At 51.8% G+C, this 16,528-nt stretch overlaps 6 protein-coding genes across 6 annotated transcripts; 4 read left to right on the top strand and 2 right to left on the bottom strand.

The window, feature by feature from the left end:
* Nucleotides 1–242: 242 nt before the first annotated feature.
* Nucleotides 243–2,281, bottom strand: BDQ94DRAFT_143686 (misato family protein). Its single transcript, XM_026766296.1, has 5 exons — nt 2,007–2,281; nt 1,736–1,938; nt 1,213–1,651; nt 618–1,153; nt 243–560 (listed from the first exon to the last, which is right to left on the bottom strand). The coding sequence occupies exons 1-5, from the start codon at nt 2,076–2,078 to the stop codon at nt 299–301; spliced, it is 1,512 nt and encodes a 503-aa protein (XP_026626175.1). The 5' UTR covers nt 2,079–2,281; the 3' UTR covers nt 243–298.
* A 277-nt stretch (nt 2,282–2,558) lies between these two features.
* On the top strand, nt 2,559–4,812 carry BDQ94DRAFT_33145 (uncharacterized protein). Its single transcript, XM_026775508.1, has one exon. The coding sequence runs from the start codon at nt 2,700–2,702 to the stop codon at nt 4,683–4,685; it is 1,986 nt and encodes a 661-aa protein (XP_026626174.1). The 5' UTR covers nt 2,559–2,699; the 3' UTR covers nt 4,686–4,812.
* A 481-nt stretch (nt 4,813–5,293) lies between these two features.
* BDQ94DRAFT_33132 (uncharacterized protein) lies at nt 5,294–7,786 on the bottom strand. Its single transcript, XM_026775507.1, has 6 exons — nt 7,563–7,786; nt 7,452–7,486; nt 7,313–7,382; nt 7,086–7,253; nt 6,660–7,018; nt 5,294–6,611 (listed from the first exon to the last, which is right to left on the bottom strand). The coding sequence occupies exons 1-6, from the start codon at nt 7,682–7,684 to the stop codon at nt 5,449–5,451; spliced, it is 1,917 nt and encodes a 638-aa protein (XP_026626173.1). The 5' UTR covers nt 7,685–7,786; the 3' UTR covers nt 5,294–5,448.
* A 423-nt stretch (nt 7,787–8,209) lies between these two features.
* On the top strand, nt 8,210–9,140 carry BDQ94DRAFT_170324 (EXPERA domain-containing protein; the record flags this gene model as incomplete). Its single annotated transcript, XM_026771467.1, has 4 exons — nt 8,210–8,426; nt 8,507–8,670; nt 8,756–8,990; nt 9,058–9,140. 4 exons carry the CDS (start codon nt 8,210–8,212, stop codon nt 9,138–9,140), a joined length of 699 nt encoding a protein of 232 aa, XP_026626172.1.
* A 1,662-nt stretch (nt 9,141–10,802) lies between these two features.
* BDQ94DRAFT_170323 (uncharacterized protein) lies at nt 10,803–15,953 on the top strand (the record flags this gene model as incomplete). The annotated part of the gene is made up of 1 exon (XM_026771466.1): nt 10,803–15,953. One exon carries the CDS (start codon nt 10,803–10,805, stop codon nt 15,951–15,953), a length of 5,151 nt encoding a protein of 1,716 aa, XP_026626171.1.
* On the top strand, nt 15,701–16,454 carry BDQ94DRAFT_143674 (uncharacterized protein). Its single transcript, XM_026766295.1, has one exon. It carries the CDS (start codon nt 16,088–16,090, stop codon nt 16,397–16,399), a length of 312 nt encoding a protein of 103 aa, XP_026626170.1. The 5' UTR covers nt 15,701–16,087; the 3' UTR covers nt 16,400–16,454.
* Nucleotides 16,455–16,528: the final 74 nt, after the last annotated feature.

The following is a 16,528-nucleotide window of genomic DNA, read 5'->3' as shown; positions in this document are numbered from 1 at the left end:
ACGACAGAGCCATCTAGGCCACAATCACAGTTGGAATTACTGGCCACCTGGCAGTAAGCGAGAGTAGGACCAAGAAATGAGATCGCGATGAATGAAAGACGCGATGATTGCACAGAGGCCACGTTTGGCCGACCGGCTCCCTGTTTGTTCTGTTTGCCCCCGCCGATCGGCGCCCCGATCGTCGCGCTTAAAAAGGATTCCGGTGCTTCAGGGTCCAACTAAGATATCTCCATCTGCAGGGGATGGGCAATGATGCTACAATTACGATGCAAGTGTGAGGTATATTATTTTTATAAGGCTAGTCATCATCAAAATCGGAATCGCTCATCCATCCTGTCTCGTATGTCTCACGGATCTCGCCCAGCCCATTCACCAAAGTTTCCCGCTCATCCACTCCAGCCACGCGCCCAGCCAATGTCTCATAGACTTTCAGTCTCTCCGCCGTTCGCGAAGAGACAGTCAACGCTGCAAGGATATTGATTTTCTCCTTCGATTTGAGTTCTGGGAACATATTCTGGGGGAAGCTGTCCAGAATCGGGAAAGGTAGGGTCGTATGGAACCTATATGTAGTGTTAACGATGTGACTACATAGAACGAGTTAAGCGGGTTTATCTGACCTCTGGAACATTGGTTCTGAATTAAAATGTCGTTTTCTGCGGAGGATACCCTGATCCTCTCCGCCCGACTCATCTCCCCCATCGGCAAGTCCCCGTGAAACTTGGAGCTGGTTGAAGACATGGTGGGAATTTCTGCAAGCCAGCCCGTCGTAGGTGAAGTCCAGGTCGAATTCCGTTTTGATCGGTGAGCTTCCGGGTTCCTTTTCATCGCTATCATCTGATGGTTTGGTATGCGACTTTGTGGCATCTTCACCATCCTGCACCATTGTACTTTGCAGCTCGAATATCTTATGGGTGCCATCATCACCGGCCAGGGACGCCTCAAAGTCGTGATATGGACGCAGTCGTGTCGGGAGCGACACGCTTTCCATGGCGGCGCTAACCAGGGCCGAGGTGTACCATTCCGACCGAGCATCGAGATATATAGATTGAGGGATTCTACTTGGAGGATCGATAATGGGCGCATACAGCGACGCCTGTGTGGAGATGGCGTGTACAGACCGAGCTTTGTTCAAGTCCCTCTTGAACTGAGTTTGCTGTCATCGATCCAGGGTAAGCTTCACATAGACCTAGAACATTGCGTAGAGATACTCACCCGATCGACCTTCTTTCCGTTCTCGATGGCCCAAACCCAGACGGACTTCTTGCCATATTCGTCCCTAATCCTATCAATGTACTTTGCAGCAAAGCCGCCCCATGCGTCGTCAGAGCCGGTGAATATTTGCAGTGCCCGCAGCTGATCGCATTCTTCTGCGAATGGTCTGACGTCACGATCGAGCAAGTCATGCTCTTTGTCGAGCTCATTAAATAGTTCTTCGCCAATGGTCCAATCCTCGAAAGGCATAATTTTGGAATTCAGCTCATAGTCATTGAGCTGTACAATAGAGCGAGGGTGATAGAAGTGTCTGTTATAGTCCGACCAATACCTGACTGTTTCTGCAGAGAGCGTTGGAGCAGGTAGCCCTGCATCGAGGCTCTTCTGATAGTCACTCTGGGGAATAGGCGCTTGCTGTTGTAGAACCTCCCTTCCATCCCTACATTTTCACCGTTAACCTTGTATCACTGGCCGTCTTGGGTTGCCACAAGGAGGGAGGGTAGGTGAAAAGGTGAGAACCTACCATAAGCCCTGGCCAGGAGTGGCATCTTCAGTCAACTCGTACAAAGCGTTGTACTTGCGGAGTGTGCCAAAGCCGCCTTTGAGATCATATATGACAGTCCTAGGGGTGTATGTTTCCGACCCATCGGCGCCGACGCCTGGGCGGAAATGGACATCATGGTCTACCGGAGATTCCTCTTCCTCGTTGTAGGTGAAGTAAGATTCCTGCCAGAAATGTCAGCTATGGGATGCAAATTGGATGAGCAAGGCAGCCTGGAATTTGAGTTTCTAACCTGGAGGTTCCAAAAATGTGTGGCCAGGTAATTGGCTCTCTGACCGAGCTGTAACGTGATGATTTCATGCATGGTTGGTGTTGACAATTACTATGTCCCACATCGGCGTTGCACTCAAAAAAATATATGCAGCTGTCGCAGATGGTACCCTACAGGTGCTGCACATGCAGGGGATGTCAAAACCACAAAGCCTCCCGGAAGCAGTAACAAACTATCTTGGAACTAATCCAGCGTAATTCAGGACCTTCAAACTGGCTGCAAGTCTAGAACACAACACCCACAGTTTCTCAATCGTGGGCAACTGATGGCATCACAAGCAGTGGACGCACGGACCATCCTATGTGCTGATTTCCTAGCCGGGACTAGTGGCAGAGTCTGTAACACGTGAACCCCGCCTTCCAAATACGGCTAGACATTGTTGTCCCGGGCAACAGTCACGAGACTGCAGCGCGAGCAACAAACAAGCGTGGAATCGGCGGGATCGGTTGATTGTTGTGGGTGCGTCACCGATTAGGGGATCATCAACCGAGCACTACTCTCCTCTCACCTCCACTCCAGGTGGATTTTCCACGGGGCTTCCTTCGGCACCTACTAGTTTCACAACCCCTCGAGACACGACTGTCATGTTTGAGTCTTGAGTGAACGCATCATTTCTTACACTAACCACCCACAGCAACAGCACATACTGCCGCGATGGAGAATCCATCGAGCGCGACGTCGAGCCCGACAAAGGCCCTCAACCCCATGTCACCAGACCGGATGAATCAGCAGATTGGACTTGGCTCACCCTCAATGTCATCGGATATTTTCAACATTCAGCGGAAGACTCCCCGGGGACTCACCGATGTACAGGCCAAGGTCGCGTATCTGAACAACTTGTCGCGAGGAAACAGCCCCGCGCAAGCTTCACAGCCTTCGGCAGCATCTACGGCAGCTCTTCAGCGGGCTATTCTTGGACGCGAGGAGGCTGAGTCTGCATTGGCGAATGTCTCCGCTCAGCTTTCTGAAGCCCAGTTGCGGGAGCGTCGGATAAGTGAAAGACTGGAGTCCCTGCTGGAAGAACTGCAAACAACAAAAGAGCGCCAGGCACACGAGCGATCAATCTTCGAAAAAGAAATTAGGAAAGCGAGGAAAGAAGCTTTCCGAGCTGGCTCCGTTTTGGTGAAAACACAGGAGGAGCTGAAACACGCAAGAAACGAAGCCAAAGGACACAAAGACGAGGCCCAGGCAGAGCGAGCAGCAAAAGAACAAGCGAAACAAGAGGCATTCGAACGCGCTTACGCCATTGCTGGTCTTACAGAGGAGATGGAGGTCCTTAAAGAACAGCCACGGGCCGCCGAGGCCAACAACCACTCGCAGAAGCTCGAAGCGCAAGCGCAGCAGAAGAAGAACGATATTAAACGAATGTCGCTGACCGAAGGCGATCTCAATCTCCTCTTGACACCTACCCCTCGGAGACCCAAACGTTCTGCCGAGGATGTAGCCAACCCGACTCAAGCCAATGTCGCGCAATCTTCACCCGTCAAGGATACCCCTCCTAAGAGGCAAAGGATGTCTGATGTAACTCCTCGAAAGGAGGCCCCGGAGATCACGACATTTGATGTACAAGAGGAACAAATTGCTGAGCTGGAGGAGACACTCAGGCGCGAGCGTCAACTCAGAGCCGACGCTGAGGGAATGCTCGAATTCTTGCGACTGGAGTGTCATTTCAAACGTTGCACTTGCCGCCTGGCAGAGCAAAAAAGCATACCTCACACCCATGAGCTGCAAAGCGTGGATACGACAAAGAAGGATAAGATGGAACTCCCAGAAAATCGCGACAATGATCAAAACGCCCTTGCTGCACCGGAGGAGCCAAGCCCTTCTCATACTCCTAAAGGCGAGCCCGTTAGGTATCCGACAAGTGTCAAGGAACAAGTTCTGACGGAGGATCCTGCCGGAGAAGAAGAAGCCGAGCGTGAGGCGGCCGCAGATGATGTTGATGAAGATGTCGATGAAATCGTTGAAGAGATCGAGGAGGTCCAGGAAGTTGATGACGACGACGATGAGCCTCCGGAGGAACCTTTGATAACATTCTCACCTGCCACTGGGACCTTTCACACCTTCCCTTCTCCTGTGCGAGGATCTCCCCGAAAGCCCAACGAGGCTAGTGCGAATGATCATCAGTCACCAGCGTCCTATGTTGGACATGGAATAGATGCCCGTGTGATGTCTGGTAGCCCTGCCCCAAAGTATGAGTCTCTTCAGCATCAGGCTCCGTTTGACTCAATAACGGAGAATGAAGCTACTCCAAAAAGCCACCCCTTGCCAGCGGTTGTTGATGTGCCATGGGATCCCGTGATGCCCATTGGACATGAAGCCGGCACCCCTGAGAGGCACAATGACCCAACGAAAGTCCCTTTGCGCGATGATGGGGGATCAAATCGCTTTTCCGACGTTCCTGGTACCCCCATCAGCCGGGAAGAAGCACTGGCTCAAATTAGAGCGCGGAGAGAGAGAGCAAACACCATGAAGAGGTCTGTCAGTGCCAGTGAAAGTGGACTTCGCTCGGGAGGCATGGGAGTCACTCCTGTCCGGAGCGCCCGACGATACCCTGGGGTCCAGAATCCAGATGCAAGCGACGGTTCCATCAGAAGTCGGAGGGATATGAGCGCTCCTATCCAAATGTCCCACTACTGAAACGGCCGTCTCATCACTTACTGGCTAAACTCAACAGCCAGGATCAGTGCGCTTGACTCAACGATTCAAATTATCTCTCATTCATAATCTTGGTTAACGACTCAACTCTCTCTTGATACCCTGGTCCTCCTAGCGAAATGGCGTTTTTGTCTTTTTGGATGTTGCTTTGAAAGGCATAAATGCTGCTCTCTTGTACTCCTTTCTTGTTACGTCAGTTTCAAAAAGCTACGACTATTACTTGTTTCCCTCTTACATGTTCCAAGAGGATAATTTTTTCCCACTCGAATGCTTTGCTCTTTTGGTCCATTCTATTAACTATCCCAACCACACGGCAAATGAGCATTGCTTATCAGCCTTGACCTTCTCTTTTAGATTTTTCTTTACTCTCCTTTGTCTAGTGATTTTTGATTTTTCTTTTTCCTGCTTGAAAATCCCACTCTTCTTTTGTATATAGGTTGATTTGTACGATGCGTGGCTGGTGGATTTCAAGATACTGTTGGGATGAAGACTAGAACCTTATGATATTGACATGACATTTTCAATGCGATCTCCCATTTCCATAATGGAATTTCAAATAGCACTATGTGGCCTAGCATGAGCATTCCTACAGATTGATTAGAATCTATAAATGCTTATACCTCACCGTATATACTTTCAAGCGTACACATAGTGCCAGACAAGACGATGTGTAAATAGAGAAGGAAGAAAAGAAGGAGAAATAAGAAGCGCCGCACTATTGCAGCCCAACCAGCACATACACCATTTATATGATGGAGATGCCGCAACATCTGATCCTCGCACTATCCACACGTGCCTTCCGACCCCACCATAGCTGAACCAATTCCTCGACAAACACACGGTCAGCAGTGCTCCAGATATCCAAGCCCATCTCAGTCAGGTCTTCAGAAGTGATCTTTACTGGGTCGCTATCATCGTAGGAGGTTCTGGCGTCGCGCCCGGTCCCGGTCGCTGTCTGTTGCTGCTGTAGCAATGGAGACCTGGAATCGTCTTCTTGGGTGGGTTGTCGGCCAATGGCGAGGGAAGGTCCGGGGCCCTCGTCGTCTTCTGGATCATCTTCGTAAGGTATGGTGTCTTCTTCGGGAATTTCTTCGTCGTCATCTGCATCATCGTCCTCAGGGGAATTGCGGCTATCGTGCCGGGCAACTACATCGGATAAAGTGATGAAGATCTGAGCTGTGAGGCGACGGAAGTACGCGACTAGGGCGATTTCAGGCGGCTGGGTTGATTCCTGCGGTTGAATGCTCCGACGGCCGAGAGACCCAGAGGGTGGACTGGGAAGGGTTTCTACACTGGCTAGCAGGCGTGTGTCCTGTTCCATTTGGTGCTCTTCTTCCTCTTCCTCGGAGAGACCGTCCCGCTTCTCGCCGGCTGATGCCCACCATATGAAGGAGGTGTAGGCTAGGCGTGTCCATGAGAGGGGTTCAACAATGGGGCTGGAGGAGTATGTCGAGGCTGCGTCTGAGTCGTCGTCCGCCTCAGTGGCTGCTGCTTCGTCTTCTTGGGTAACGTGCCGAAGACCCTTGCGAAGGGTAGCATAACGTCGTGCGTCACGCTGGGTTGCTTTGACTTCGATGGATTGGGGCGTCTTGCCCTTTGGCGGTTGCGTATGAAAGATGGAAATCGTCGGGAATACCTTCTCCGCGGCGTTTTTGGAGTGAGCAGGAGGCAAGGTGACGAGGACATCGAAGAGTTCAGGCTTCATGGTCAAAACACTGTCTGTGCTGCATGCAATCCAGGCTGCGTCATGTTCTGCATTGACCGAAGTGCCCACAAAAGACGAGAGATGAGGGATATCATGGATGCCGACGTTGAACAATGGGCGAGGTCGCGGAGAGGGTAAACCGTTCTGCGGTAGCAATGGAAGGAGCGAATTAGGTAAGGAGGCCAATAAAGAAAGATCGTACACTGGCTGACTGTAAGTATTGGTAGAAAGAGATTGGATAGTGATCATACCGTAGCTACAGGGCTCATGAACTGGCGCTTCAGCCATGAAAAGGATCCTTTTGCGCAGCAATGCTGCTCTGTACAGAGGAAATAGAAGAGGACCGAAGGAATCTAAGAAATTAGGAAGCGAGGAAGCTGGGTGGAAGGGCGTCAGGGCCGGCCTGGGCGTTTCCAATACAATCGCATCACTGAAAGCGCGGGTTCGATGAACGGCATCTCTTAGATCGCCATGGGCCCGCAGCCGGAGACTGAGAGGAGACTCCATGGGGGAATCGGGTGGCATGGCGGAGGCATCAGTTTCACGGATTTCATAGTTGTCCCAGTACTCCGTTAAAGGTTGCGTATTAGACATGTCCTCAGCATAGTTCCTGGAAGCGGTAGAGAAAGCGTCAACGGCCAGATCCGAAGGACAGCGCATAACCGGTTTCAACTTACGCCGCCAATTCTTTGAGCTTGGGCGCATGTCTCCAGCTCTTCCCCAATCTTCCGGAGCTTAATGGGACTAGAACCCCGATAGCAAACATCTTTGCATTTCGCTCCGCTTCCTCAGCGGGCCAATTGACAAATGCGCTGATGCCAGCGTATTGCTCGTGGACGAAGTATCTGGCAAGACCGAGCTATTAGCAAGCATAGATGACATGACAAAGCCGTAGTAAACATACACCAGATCTTCTGAGACATTGTGCAGGCCAGATGGAAGTGACTTGTATTCCACAGCTCCTTCGACTTCAACTGTGTGACCGGCAGGGTTAGGCGACGCTATCACGGAGAGGACTGTTGAAGCAGCAGTGTGCTACTTACCCCCGGGAACAGTACGCTTCCACGATATCACGTAACTGCATTCCGAAAGAGCCGTCAGTAATTAGGACCATTCGCATGGGTTGCCGTTAAGACAGACTTGAAATTTCTCACCCGGCCTTGATATCGAAGCGAATGACGAAGAGGGCCGCAATGCCAGGCGGCGACTCGACGACCGTAGCGGGGCGGGGCACGTCAAGCCCCAGGGGCTTGCGTCTTAAAGGACCAGGTGCCATTGCCGGAGAGCGCGTAATCAGCGAAGGTGACCGTCCCCATGGAATGAGCGAGAGGAGCAGAATCACGGAGATGGCGACATCGGACGATACAAGCTGGCGTCGGTCGAACAGCGGCGGACCTTTGGGGGGAGAGTTGCGGAGAAGCTGTCGTTGCCTGAGGACAGAAATCCCGCTAGCTCCATCGGGTTAGTCCCGTGCGGATCAGCTGAATGAGTTGCAAATGCTATTCAACAGCTACTTCTTCATAATGATAACCAGTTGTTCTCGGAAGAATAAGCAAGAGGAGACGCTTTGAAGTGAATTTCAGCCAGTGGTACTCAATTGAGATTATTGACGCCCAAGTCTAATCGCTTGTATAGGTGTCTGGCTATTGAGTCTCCTTACCGATTTGGAAAAACCAACTGAACATCCCACTATACTTTACTCCGACCGACTACTGGAGCAATACATAAGTGAGAAACCTCTTCCTGTTAGAGCCTTCGTCAAATTCCAACCATCGATCGCTCAATCAGAGAACTCAACACAATGACTATTATGGACTCCAAAGCTCCACTCCATCCCTACTACCCCCTCAATGCTCAAATCTATGATTATGCTCCCAATGAGGCTTCCTTGTTCAGTATCCTCACTACTGCTAGCGTTGGCGCGGCAGCTTTGCTGGGAATCATTTTCACCCTGAGCGGTAGACTCCGACCAGCGCTAACAAAAGCCGACCGTCTTGCTATTCTGTGGTTTGCCCTCTGTAAGTTGGACTCTATAGTTACGTACTATTGCGACAGCGAGACAACAATTCTCGATGCTAATTGCGGTGTGAACTCCAAGCGGGTAAGATTCACTGCTTCTTCGAGGGTTATTTTATGATCAACCATGCTCGTATGGCATCTGCGCAAGATTTCTTCGGTCAACTATGGAAGGAATATGCCCTGTCGGATTCGCGATACATGACCTCAGATACCCTCGTCTTGTGTATGGAGACTATCACAGTCGTAGGTGCACCCGTGGCTGCAGGGACCCCTGCTCATTGTCCTCCTTAGCTCCGCCTGCGACACTGTTGCTAAACTACTGGAATAGCTTCTTTGGGGCCCGCTCTGTTTTCTGGTTGCATACTTGACCCTTTCTCAGCATCCTCTGCGCCATCCGCTGCAGATCATCGTGTGCATGAGCCACCTCTATGGCGATGCTCTGTACTATGCGACCAGCTTGTTCGATCACTACGTTCATGACCGACCGTACTGCCGCCCGGAGCCTTACTACTTTTGGGTGTACTATTTCCTGATGAATTTCATCTGGATTGTGGTTCCGTTCTGTACGTTCCAGTCCCCCACGGATCCCTTGCTTGATTTCCACTCGTCTTGGGCTAATGATGGACATAGATTATCTTTACCAGAGTATCCGGACAACAACGGAGGCCCTCAGAGTCTTGGAAAATCCTTCCAGACAGCGCAAGGACCGATAAGAGAGACGTACAGTGAGAATGATGTCACTCCTGTTATAAACGGAACAGCATCTAGATGAGGGGTAGTGCTGGCTAACGCAGACCAAGGGCCTTGACCTTACCCTGACCATGCATGCGTATAATCTCAGAGGGCATTCCCGCACGAGATGATCTTCGCTTCGGCCGGGACTGCCCTCTCTTGTCGAGCCTCCAATCAACGGCGCCCGAGTGGGAAAAAGCAATCAGCATAGCCCAGTGCTCCAGTGCATGACAACGCACTCGAATTATCAATGAATCAGGTAGAATAATTTTCCCTTTTTAGCCCACTCTGTGACGCGTAGCCCCGGGTGGATCGGTTTAGGCATTCCTGCTCTTCCGGCAATCAGAAAGTATAGCTCCGAGATACACGTTAGTTACAGCGGAATGATCGTCTTACGGCTGGCTATTGCTCCGCGGTGCAATATGACTGCTCTATTATCGGACCCCAAAAAGAGAGAGAAAGAAAAGGATCTTTCAAACGACCACGACATCGGGCGGCCAGGGTGGTGACATGGTGCGAGGCATAGGGATGCAAGAGGCCGCAAAGTCATGTGGGGATGAGGGCACATGTGCATCTCATCAGCCAGCAGCTATGACCATGACCGTGCATGGTAAGTTGGGTAAAGGAAAAAAACAAAAATAAAAGCCAAAGGGAAGGGATGAATAGATAAATAGAGAGGGGGCATGTCCCTAGAGTTCTGGAATCTTGGATTGGATGTACCTGAACCATTCGATTCCACTCGAGAGAAAGGGAGGGTCGAACCACCGGTCGCGGAATGAATAATTGAGCTCTGAACGGTCGAGCCCAAGAGCAGCAGCAAATCATCATTTCTGGCGGAATGCGGTTGGCTGGTGCAAACTAAACTTGGGCGCCAGATCTTGACGAACGGGGCATTCTGGCCATGGAATTGGTTGGGCCCAGCGAGTGGCGCAGAGTTCAAGCTGGTTTCCCGGGCAGCCTTTGGCCAAACCCAGAGGGACGAAGTGTGTCCGTCTGTCCGTCCCGCAGTTCCAGCGAAGTATAGACCACAAGAACCAGACAGAGCTGGATCACACGGGTGTGTTGTGTTGTGTTTGTTGTGCATCCAGGCTGGCCTTGTGGATTATTCTTGAAGAGCCTCTTCACACATTCAGAGAGGAATGAGGGCCTCTGGAGACATCGATTAGCAACTGATTGTCCCCGCGCCAGCTACTACTAGACACACTCTCTAACCACCGCCGTGTGTACTAACTAGTGAGCTGCGCTGCCTACGTCCGGGTCTCCATTCTGCACTTGACCGCCTATTCTCGCTCAATTCCTTGCTTGTTCTCCAGTTTCAATTTGCATATTCTGTCTTGAACTCGTATTTTGCATTTGTGGTGTCCCAATTAATTGCTCTCCCCTCCCAGCAGAACCGCTACCTTGTGGTTGTCAACCAGGGTATGTGCTGTCGGTGTCTTGACCTCGAGTGAGCTTCCCCTCCCATAAACAAACAACTGGTGACGTCGGTGGGTGGATTTCCCTATCTTTCTTTGTTCGCACTGCCCAATTAAACAAAATGTCAGCTCTGCGATCGCATTTTTCTGCAGATTGCGTCTGACATCTCGATCAATCTTCGCGACCTCAATTTCACTGCTAATGCCTGGCTCCGGTCGCAGATTTCCATGCCGACTCCTGCCAACCCGCAGCGCCCCTCCAACCGTGGGGGAGGCACCAGAACATCCCCGACCAAGAAACCGCTCGACATTGGGGTGCCCCTAGGCATTTACGATACAAATTCCGTGCGAGCAAAGGTTCGCAAGTGGCAGCAGCAGGGAGGTGGGGTAATCACGGCCAATGATGGGGTTTGCTACGACGACGACGAGGAGAATTCAACAGCCGATTCCAATTCTAAAGTGGCCGACGATAAGGGATCCGGTAGCTCCAATGGCTCCGGAACGAGGACACGCAGCAAAAGCACGCCTCGCAAACGCGTCATTAGTGATGAACACTGGAAGCTGAATCGAACTCCCACCCAAACGCCTTCCTCAAGGCTCCCTCCGCCGAAACGCATTGCCGAATATACCACAAATGACCGTCTACGTTCTCCGCAAGCTGGTGGAGCCGAAGATGCGCGGGAGGATACGATATTACCCTCTCCCTCCCGCAGCAAGGAAAGAGGCAGGGCTGCTATAGCATCCGACCTGGCAACGAGAGAACGGAGAAAGTCGAGGGCATCTCGAGATGTTGATACAATACCCGAGGACAAGGCCGAGGAGGAGAGTGCGTCACACAATGGATCTTCCAAGTCTACTTCGCGACCTGCAACCGCCGACAAAACCCATGTACGCGCACGGTCGGAGCTGTCGCAGAGTGCAAAGATAAAGGACGGAGGATTGGACGAAGACTCCGAGTGGGCGGCAAGCGAGGCTGATTTCTCAGAGCTCTCTAGGCGACGTGCGCGAGGTCCAAATCCAGCACCCCGGGGTCCTCCACCTAGAGGCCGGGGAACAGTGAAGCCCCCCAAAGGCGGCATCTTCTCCCATATGCTTGATGAGTCCAAGAAGATGTTCGCTAAACCGGAACCCCCCAAACCCGGTCGAGGCGCTAAAATAGAGGCATGGCTTTCTGAAACACCTGACCCGTTCATCGAGGACGTGGAGCCCGATGTCGAAATACCCGCGCCATTAAACACCAGAACCGGCAAGAAGAAGGAACCAGCGAAACAAGAGGAGGTGCCCAAGGTCAAGAGCGATGCTGAGTCTCCTTTTGCAAGCGACACATCGAAGAAGCATGCGCCGCCAGCGCAGAGGAAAGAAGGCCCAACTAGAAGCGAACAAACTAAGACAGCAGAGGAGAAATCAGAGCCCAAGAAGGACAACGCTGTGTCGGATAAGAACAAGGCATCTACAGAACGCGAGGAGAAACCGCGGTCATCAGGCGCCGATAAGCTACCTGTTGGCAAGCGAGACCGTGGCAACAAGGACAATGCATCGGAGACTGACTCCCAGCAGTTGTCGGAGGGGTCTGAAGTGTCTGCGAATAATGCACCGGTGCCGCTTGGTCGTCGAAAGCCATTTCCCACGACAGGGGCCCATCCCCTCTCGACAATCGCGTCCGTTGAGTCAATGAGCACGACGAAGGAGACTACAGGACTGAAGCAAGATGCCGCATCGGAAAAACGGGAGGCAGAGTCCACTCAGGCAAAGCTGGTCGAAGAGGAGAAAAGAGACCAGTTTGACCCCAACTCACTTCCCGGGATTTCCTCCCAGTTGAAGAGGCGCCTTACTACTCATGATGATTTGATATCAGTCCTGTCTGCTCCAAGTGGTCGGAGTAGAAGCCTTCGCTCTGCCAGGAGTCTAAAAACGAAGAGTCGTATTACCACAGAGAACATTCCTGACCTTCTTAAGGAGTTGGCTGCTGACGAGGTAAAATACATGCGTGAGCTTAAAACACTGGTCGGTGGTGTCATCCCAGTCCTCTTGACATGTGTGCTATCGAAATCCGATTCTGCTATTGCGGCTGGACTCTTTCGACCTTCTGTGGACCCCAAGGATGAGGTGAATTTCAGCAAGCCCATAGTGGACATGGGAGTTGCTATTGAGCGACTGAAAACACTGCACAAGCGGATTCCGCAGGATGATGTGGAAGCTCTGCTCACCTGGGCGAACGGGGCGCAGAGAGTGTATCGCGAATACCTCAAGGCCTGGAGACTGGGGTTCAAAGACGTGATTGTCAACCTCGCGCCTCTTGAAGAGGGCGAGGCAGGCGACAATACCGATACAAAGAGTCTGGATGAGGGCATGGCAAGGGATGAGAACGGCGATGTGGTGGATAGTGAAGGTGAGAAGGTTGACGTGGCATACCTTCTGAAGCGGCCTCTCGTACGCCTGAAGTACCTCGCAAAGACCTTCAAGGGAATCAAGACCATTCAGCCATCAGCCAAGGCCGAGGATGTTGCTGCGGTATATCAGAGCCTTGTGACAGACGCCCGCCGCCGGGCCCGCGAAGAGAGAGCAAGGCTTGAGGATGAATCTGCTGCCAACGTTGACGCTACGCGTGCAAGGGATCCTGCGACCTTGGGAGCACTCCCCGGAGTCACTGTCGATAGAAGCCGAAGAGTCCGGGCCCGTGACTTCTTTAATCTTTCGTTGTACCACACAAGTGGCCAGATCATTGACTGTCGTGCAGAGCTCCTCTTGAGAGACGGTGCCGCCGGAAATAAGGCAGGCGGAGATCTACTAATCTGCGAGATTGACCATACAGATCGTTGGTTGCTATTTCCCCCTATTGAGGTTGGCCGTGTCTCTGCTCGCAACGGCGACGTAAAGGGCGAGATCGTGGTCATGTTACGGAGTGGCCCGAACCATACCAAACCCTGGCAAGAACTTCTGGTGCTCCAAATTGATGAAGAGGACATTGGATTCGAATGGGTTCAGATGCTGGGCTCGAATCCTCTCCCACCGGCTATCTGTAGAACCCAAAGCTTCATTGATAGGACCAAGCGGCAACGGGCAAAGACTATATCTTCAGCCAACGAGGCCTCTCAGGCACAAAAAGCGCCACCAAGTCCTTCAAATGTCAATGTCCCTATCGGCGAGAAGCCTACTTCTCGTACCTTGCGCCGATCCTTGACCCCTAAGGATCATCTTTCGGATCCCAGTACCCTGGGCTCTTGGATCAGCGAGTCCCGTACTTCACTGCAAAGTGCAGAAACTCCAGAGTCGGACTATGCTATTGGTGATGAGCTATCGATCAAGTCCCCGCCTCCGCAATCTATATTGCATGCCAGGGAACCCCGCAAAAGCTTCACGGCTGATGACAGACCTTCCCCTGGCCTCAAACGGTCAAAGGCCAAGAGAGTTACCAGAAATGGAGAAATCATTCCTTCTAGCCCTACCACACCAACAGACCCAAGCTTGGACCGAGGAACCCCTCCAGCCCACGAAGAAGCCAGACGCCCAGAAGAAAAGAAACCCAAGCAGCAGCAGACCCCGAAGACTCCTACGAAGAGTACCCCTGAGAAGAGTTCTCCCCGAGTGTCTTCCGTGCCGTCGATGGACCTCCCTCTTATTCCAAAACTCAGAAAGGGCAGCAGTCAGACATATATCTCGGACTCTTTGGCATCCACATCCGATGACGAATTTCCTCCTGTGGAATATGATAACATCCCTGAAACTCCTAGCAAGAACAAGAACCATTCTCGCCAGCACTCGGGATCGGACCAGGCTGACGAAGATGAGTCCCCACCACCTCCGCCGACTCATTCTCGATCACCGAGTTCCATTGGCTCCAGCCTTCCAAATACCCCTGTGCTTAGCCCTAGTGGTGTGCGAACTAGGCGCCGTGGCTCCTCGCCCCTAAAGCATGAATATGAACCATCTACTGCTTCTGATTCGTACTCGGATTCTGATACATCGACTGTGCGTCGGTACGAAGTGCATTCAGCCTCCGAGTATTCGGACACAGATAGTTCGGACGAGTCTGGAGATGAGCACGCATCACTGCCGCCATTCGAAGCTCCTACCAAGCCAAAGGCACCAGCCCCAGAAGCCTCGTCTGCTAGTAGCTCTCTGTCATTGTCTAATTCGGCCTCTCAGGGTGGATATAGATCTGTTCCCTCGCAACCGAGCAAGTCGTCCACTGTGATTGCATCGGTATTCGCCTGGTCAGACAAGGGCTCATGGGATAGCATCTTCCCCGATGACTGCAAGGTTATAGTCAGTCCTGGTCTCATCGAAGCATATGATGTGGGAAATGCACCAGCCGGGATGGAGGAAGATGACAGCGACACGAAGAAAGCACGTCCGCTTATCGCTCTTGAGCTCACACCCCTTGTACCTATCCGTCGCGGCACAGCCATTGACATAAGTATCCGCTCCCCTCCCACCAAGCGGTCCAAAATTAACTGGAGCAACAACATCATGTTCCGATCTCGAAACGCCGACGAGTGCGAATTCCTATACGGTCTCATCAATCAAGCGCGCATCAACAACCCAACCTATATAGCGCTGCAGAATGCCCGAGGACCTTACGCAGAGCAACCGGCACCCGTGGAGTCACCCACGAAGAATGGTGGGTTGTTCGGCTGGCCACGACGCAGGCGAAGCTACCGTGCATCTACTTCTCCACGGTCGGTTGCCGATAACTCTGAGAGTAGCGTAGGGACCATGAGCAGTGCATTCTCAGCACTAAAGCGGTTCGGAGGCGGCAGCAAGATGTTTAACATCTCTCGTTCCTCACTCACCTCTCGCGATGGGCAGAATGAAGACAGCTTGTACTCAAGCTCTATCGGCTCCGGGTCAAATGCCTCTCCCTCATCCGGTATTGGCCGTATCGCAGCCGCCATCAAGGGCAGTGATGGTATCGGTCTGTCCAATGCTAAGATTCGGCTTTACTTGCGCGAAACTCAATCCAAGTGGCGCGATATGGGTGCTGCAAGGCTAACCATTATGCCTGCGCCCTCAGCACCTCATCCTTCTGACGCGGCCAGCGGGCGCGGAGATGCCAACAGCATTGCGGAAGGAGCCGAGGACAATTCCCCAGCATCTGGATCCGCCTCTCCCCGACGCGGAGCGGAGCCCGAGAAGCGCATCCTAATTCGAGGCAAGACTCGTGGTGAGGTGCTCCTGGACGTCTGCCTAGGCGAAAGCTCTTTCGAGCGTGTGGCTCGAACCGGTATCGCCGTGTCCGTCTGGGAGGAAAATGAAGGCGGAGCCATGCCCAAGAAGGGCGGTGTTACCGTCGGTAGCTCCAAGATCTACATGATCCAGATGAAGAGTGAAGCCGAAGCAGCATACACCTTCGGACTTGTCGGGAAGTCCAGATATTGAAAGACTTCCTCGTAATAACACCGGATATTTATTCCACATAACCCCATTTCTTACTTTTCACCCTGTCTTGTTCATGCATCTGACTTTTAGCGATGTTCCTTTGATTTATCCTGCAGGTGTTATTATTACTATTCATGTGCATATTCATACCCCCTCTTGCTGTGATCATTTCTTCCATCATTTTTTCCCTTCTTATCATACTTTCCCTGTTTCCTCACTTGCGACCCCCTCTTCACGATTTTCCAGATGCCCATGTGTATATGAACCGGAAGACGACCTGCAAATGTGCGACGCAAGTTTTAGAGTGTGATGAATACTATATTGAACCATTTCTCTCCAATTATGTCTCGAGCTTTTTATTATTTTCCTACTTGACTAGTTTTAGTTTAAACTTCACTGGTCCTTCTCACTCGCTAGCATTGCGCATCTCTAAGCCGACACTGTAATAACATAGTATCTCATAATTTCAAATAATTTACCATTAGTAGTGGTACCTTGCCCTAACCTACGTCACAGCTGCATACATCGGATCCGTTGCATAAAGTAGTATGAAGGATACCATATCTAGGATAAAC

Source organism: Aspergillus welwitschiae (assembly GCF_003344945.1).
Source record: "Aspergillus welwitschiae strain CBS 139.54b unplaced genomic scaffold BDQ94scaffold_16, whole genome shotgun sequence".
Classification (NCBI taxonomy): Eukaryota; Fungi; Ascomycota; class Eurotiomycetes; order Eurotiales; family Aspergillaceae; genus Aspergillus; species Aspergillus welwitschiae.
This window is presented reverse-complemented; position numbering and strand designations above follow the sequence as displayed.

What these genes read in the sequence shown, in the direction of transcription:
- BDQ94DRAFT_143686 (XM_026766296.1), bottom strand. Translation starts at nt 2,078, where the DNA reads ATGCATGAAATCATCACGTTACAGCTCGGTCAGAGAGCCAATTACCTG. An exon ending in ACGGAAAGAAGGTCGATCGG is followed by an intron (nt 1,154 to 1,212) that starts GTGAGTATCTCT and finishes GATCGATGACAG; the next exon opens with CAAACTCAGTTCAAGAGGGA. An exon ending in TCAGAACCAATGTTCCAGAG is followed by an intron (nt 561 to 617) that starts GTCAGATAAACC and finishes CACTACATATAG; the next exon opens with GTTCCATACGACCCTACCTT.
- BDQ94DRAFT_33132 (XM_026775507.1), bottom strand. Translation starts at nt 7,684, where the DNA reads ATGGCACCTGGTCCTTTAAGACGCAAGCCCCTGGGGCTTGACGTGCCC. An exon ending in CGCTTCGATATCAAGGCCGG is followed by an intron (nt 7,487 to 7,562) that starts GTGAGAAATTTC and finishes TTCGGAATGCAG; the next exon opens with TTACGTGATATCGTGGAAGC. An exon ending in TCATGAGCCCTGTAGCTACG is followed by an intron (nt 6,612 to 6,659) that starts GTATGATCACTA and finishes ACAGTCAGCCAG; the next exon opens with TGTACGATCTTTCTTTATTG.
- BDQ94DRAFT_143674 (XM_026766295.1), top strand. Translation starts at nt 16,088, where the DNA reads ATGTGCATATTCATACCCCCTCTTGCTGTGATCATTTCTTCCATCATT.
- BDQ94DRAFT_33145 (XM_026775508.1), top strand. Translation starts at nt 2,700, where the DNA reads ATGGAGAATCCATCGAGCGCGACGTCGAGCCCGACAAAGGCCCTCAAC.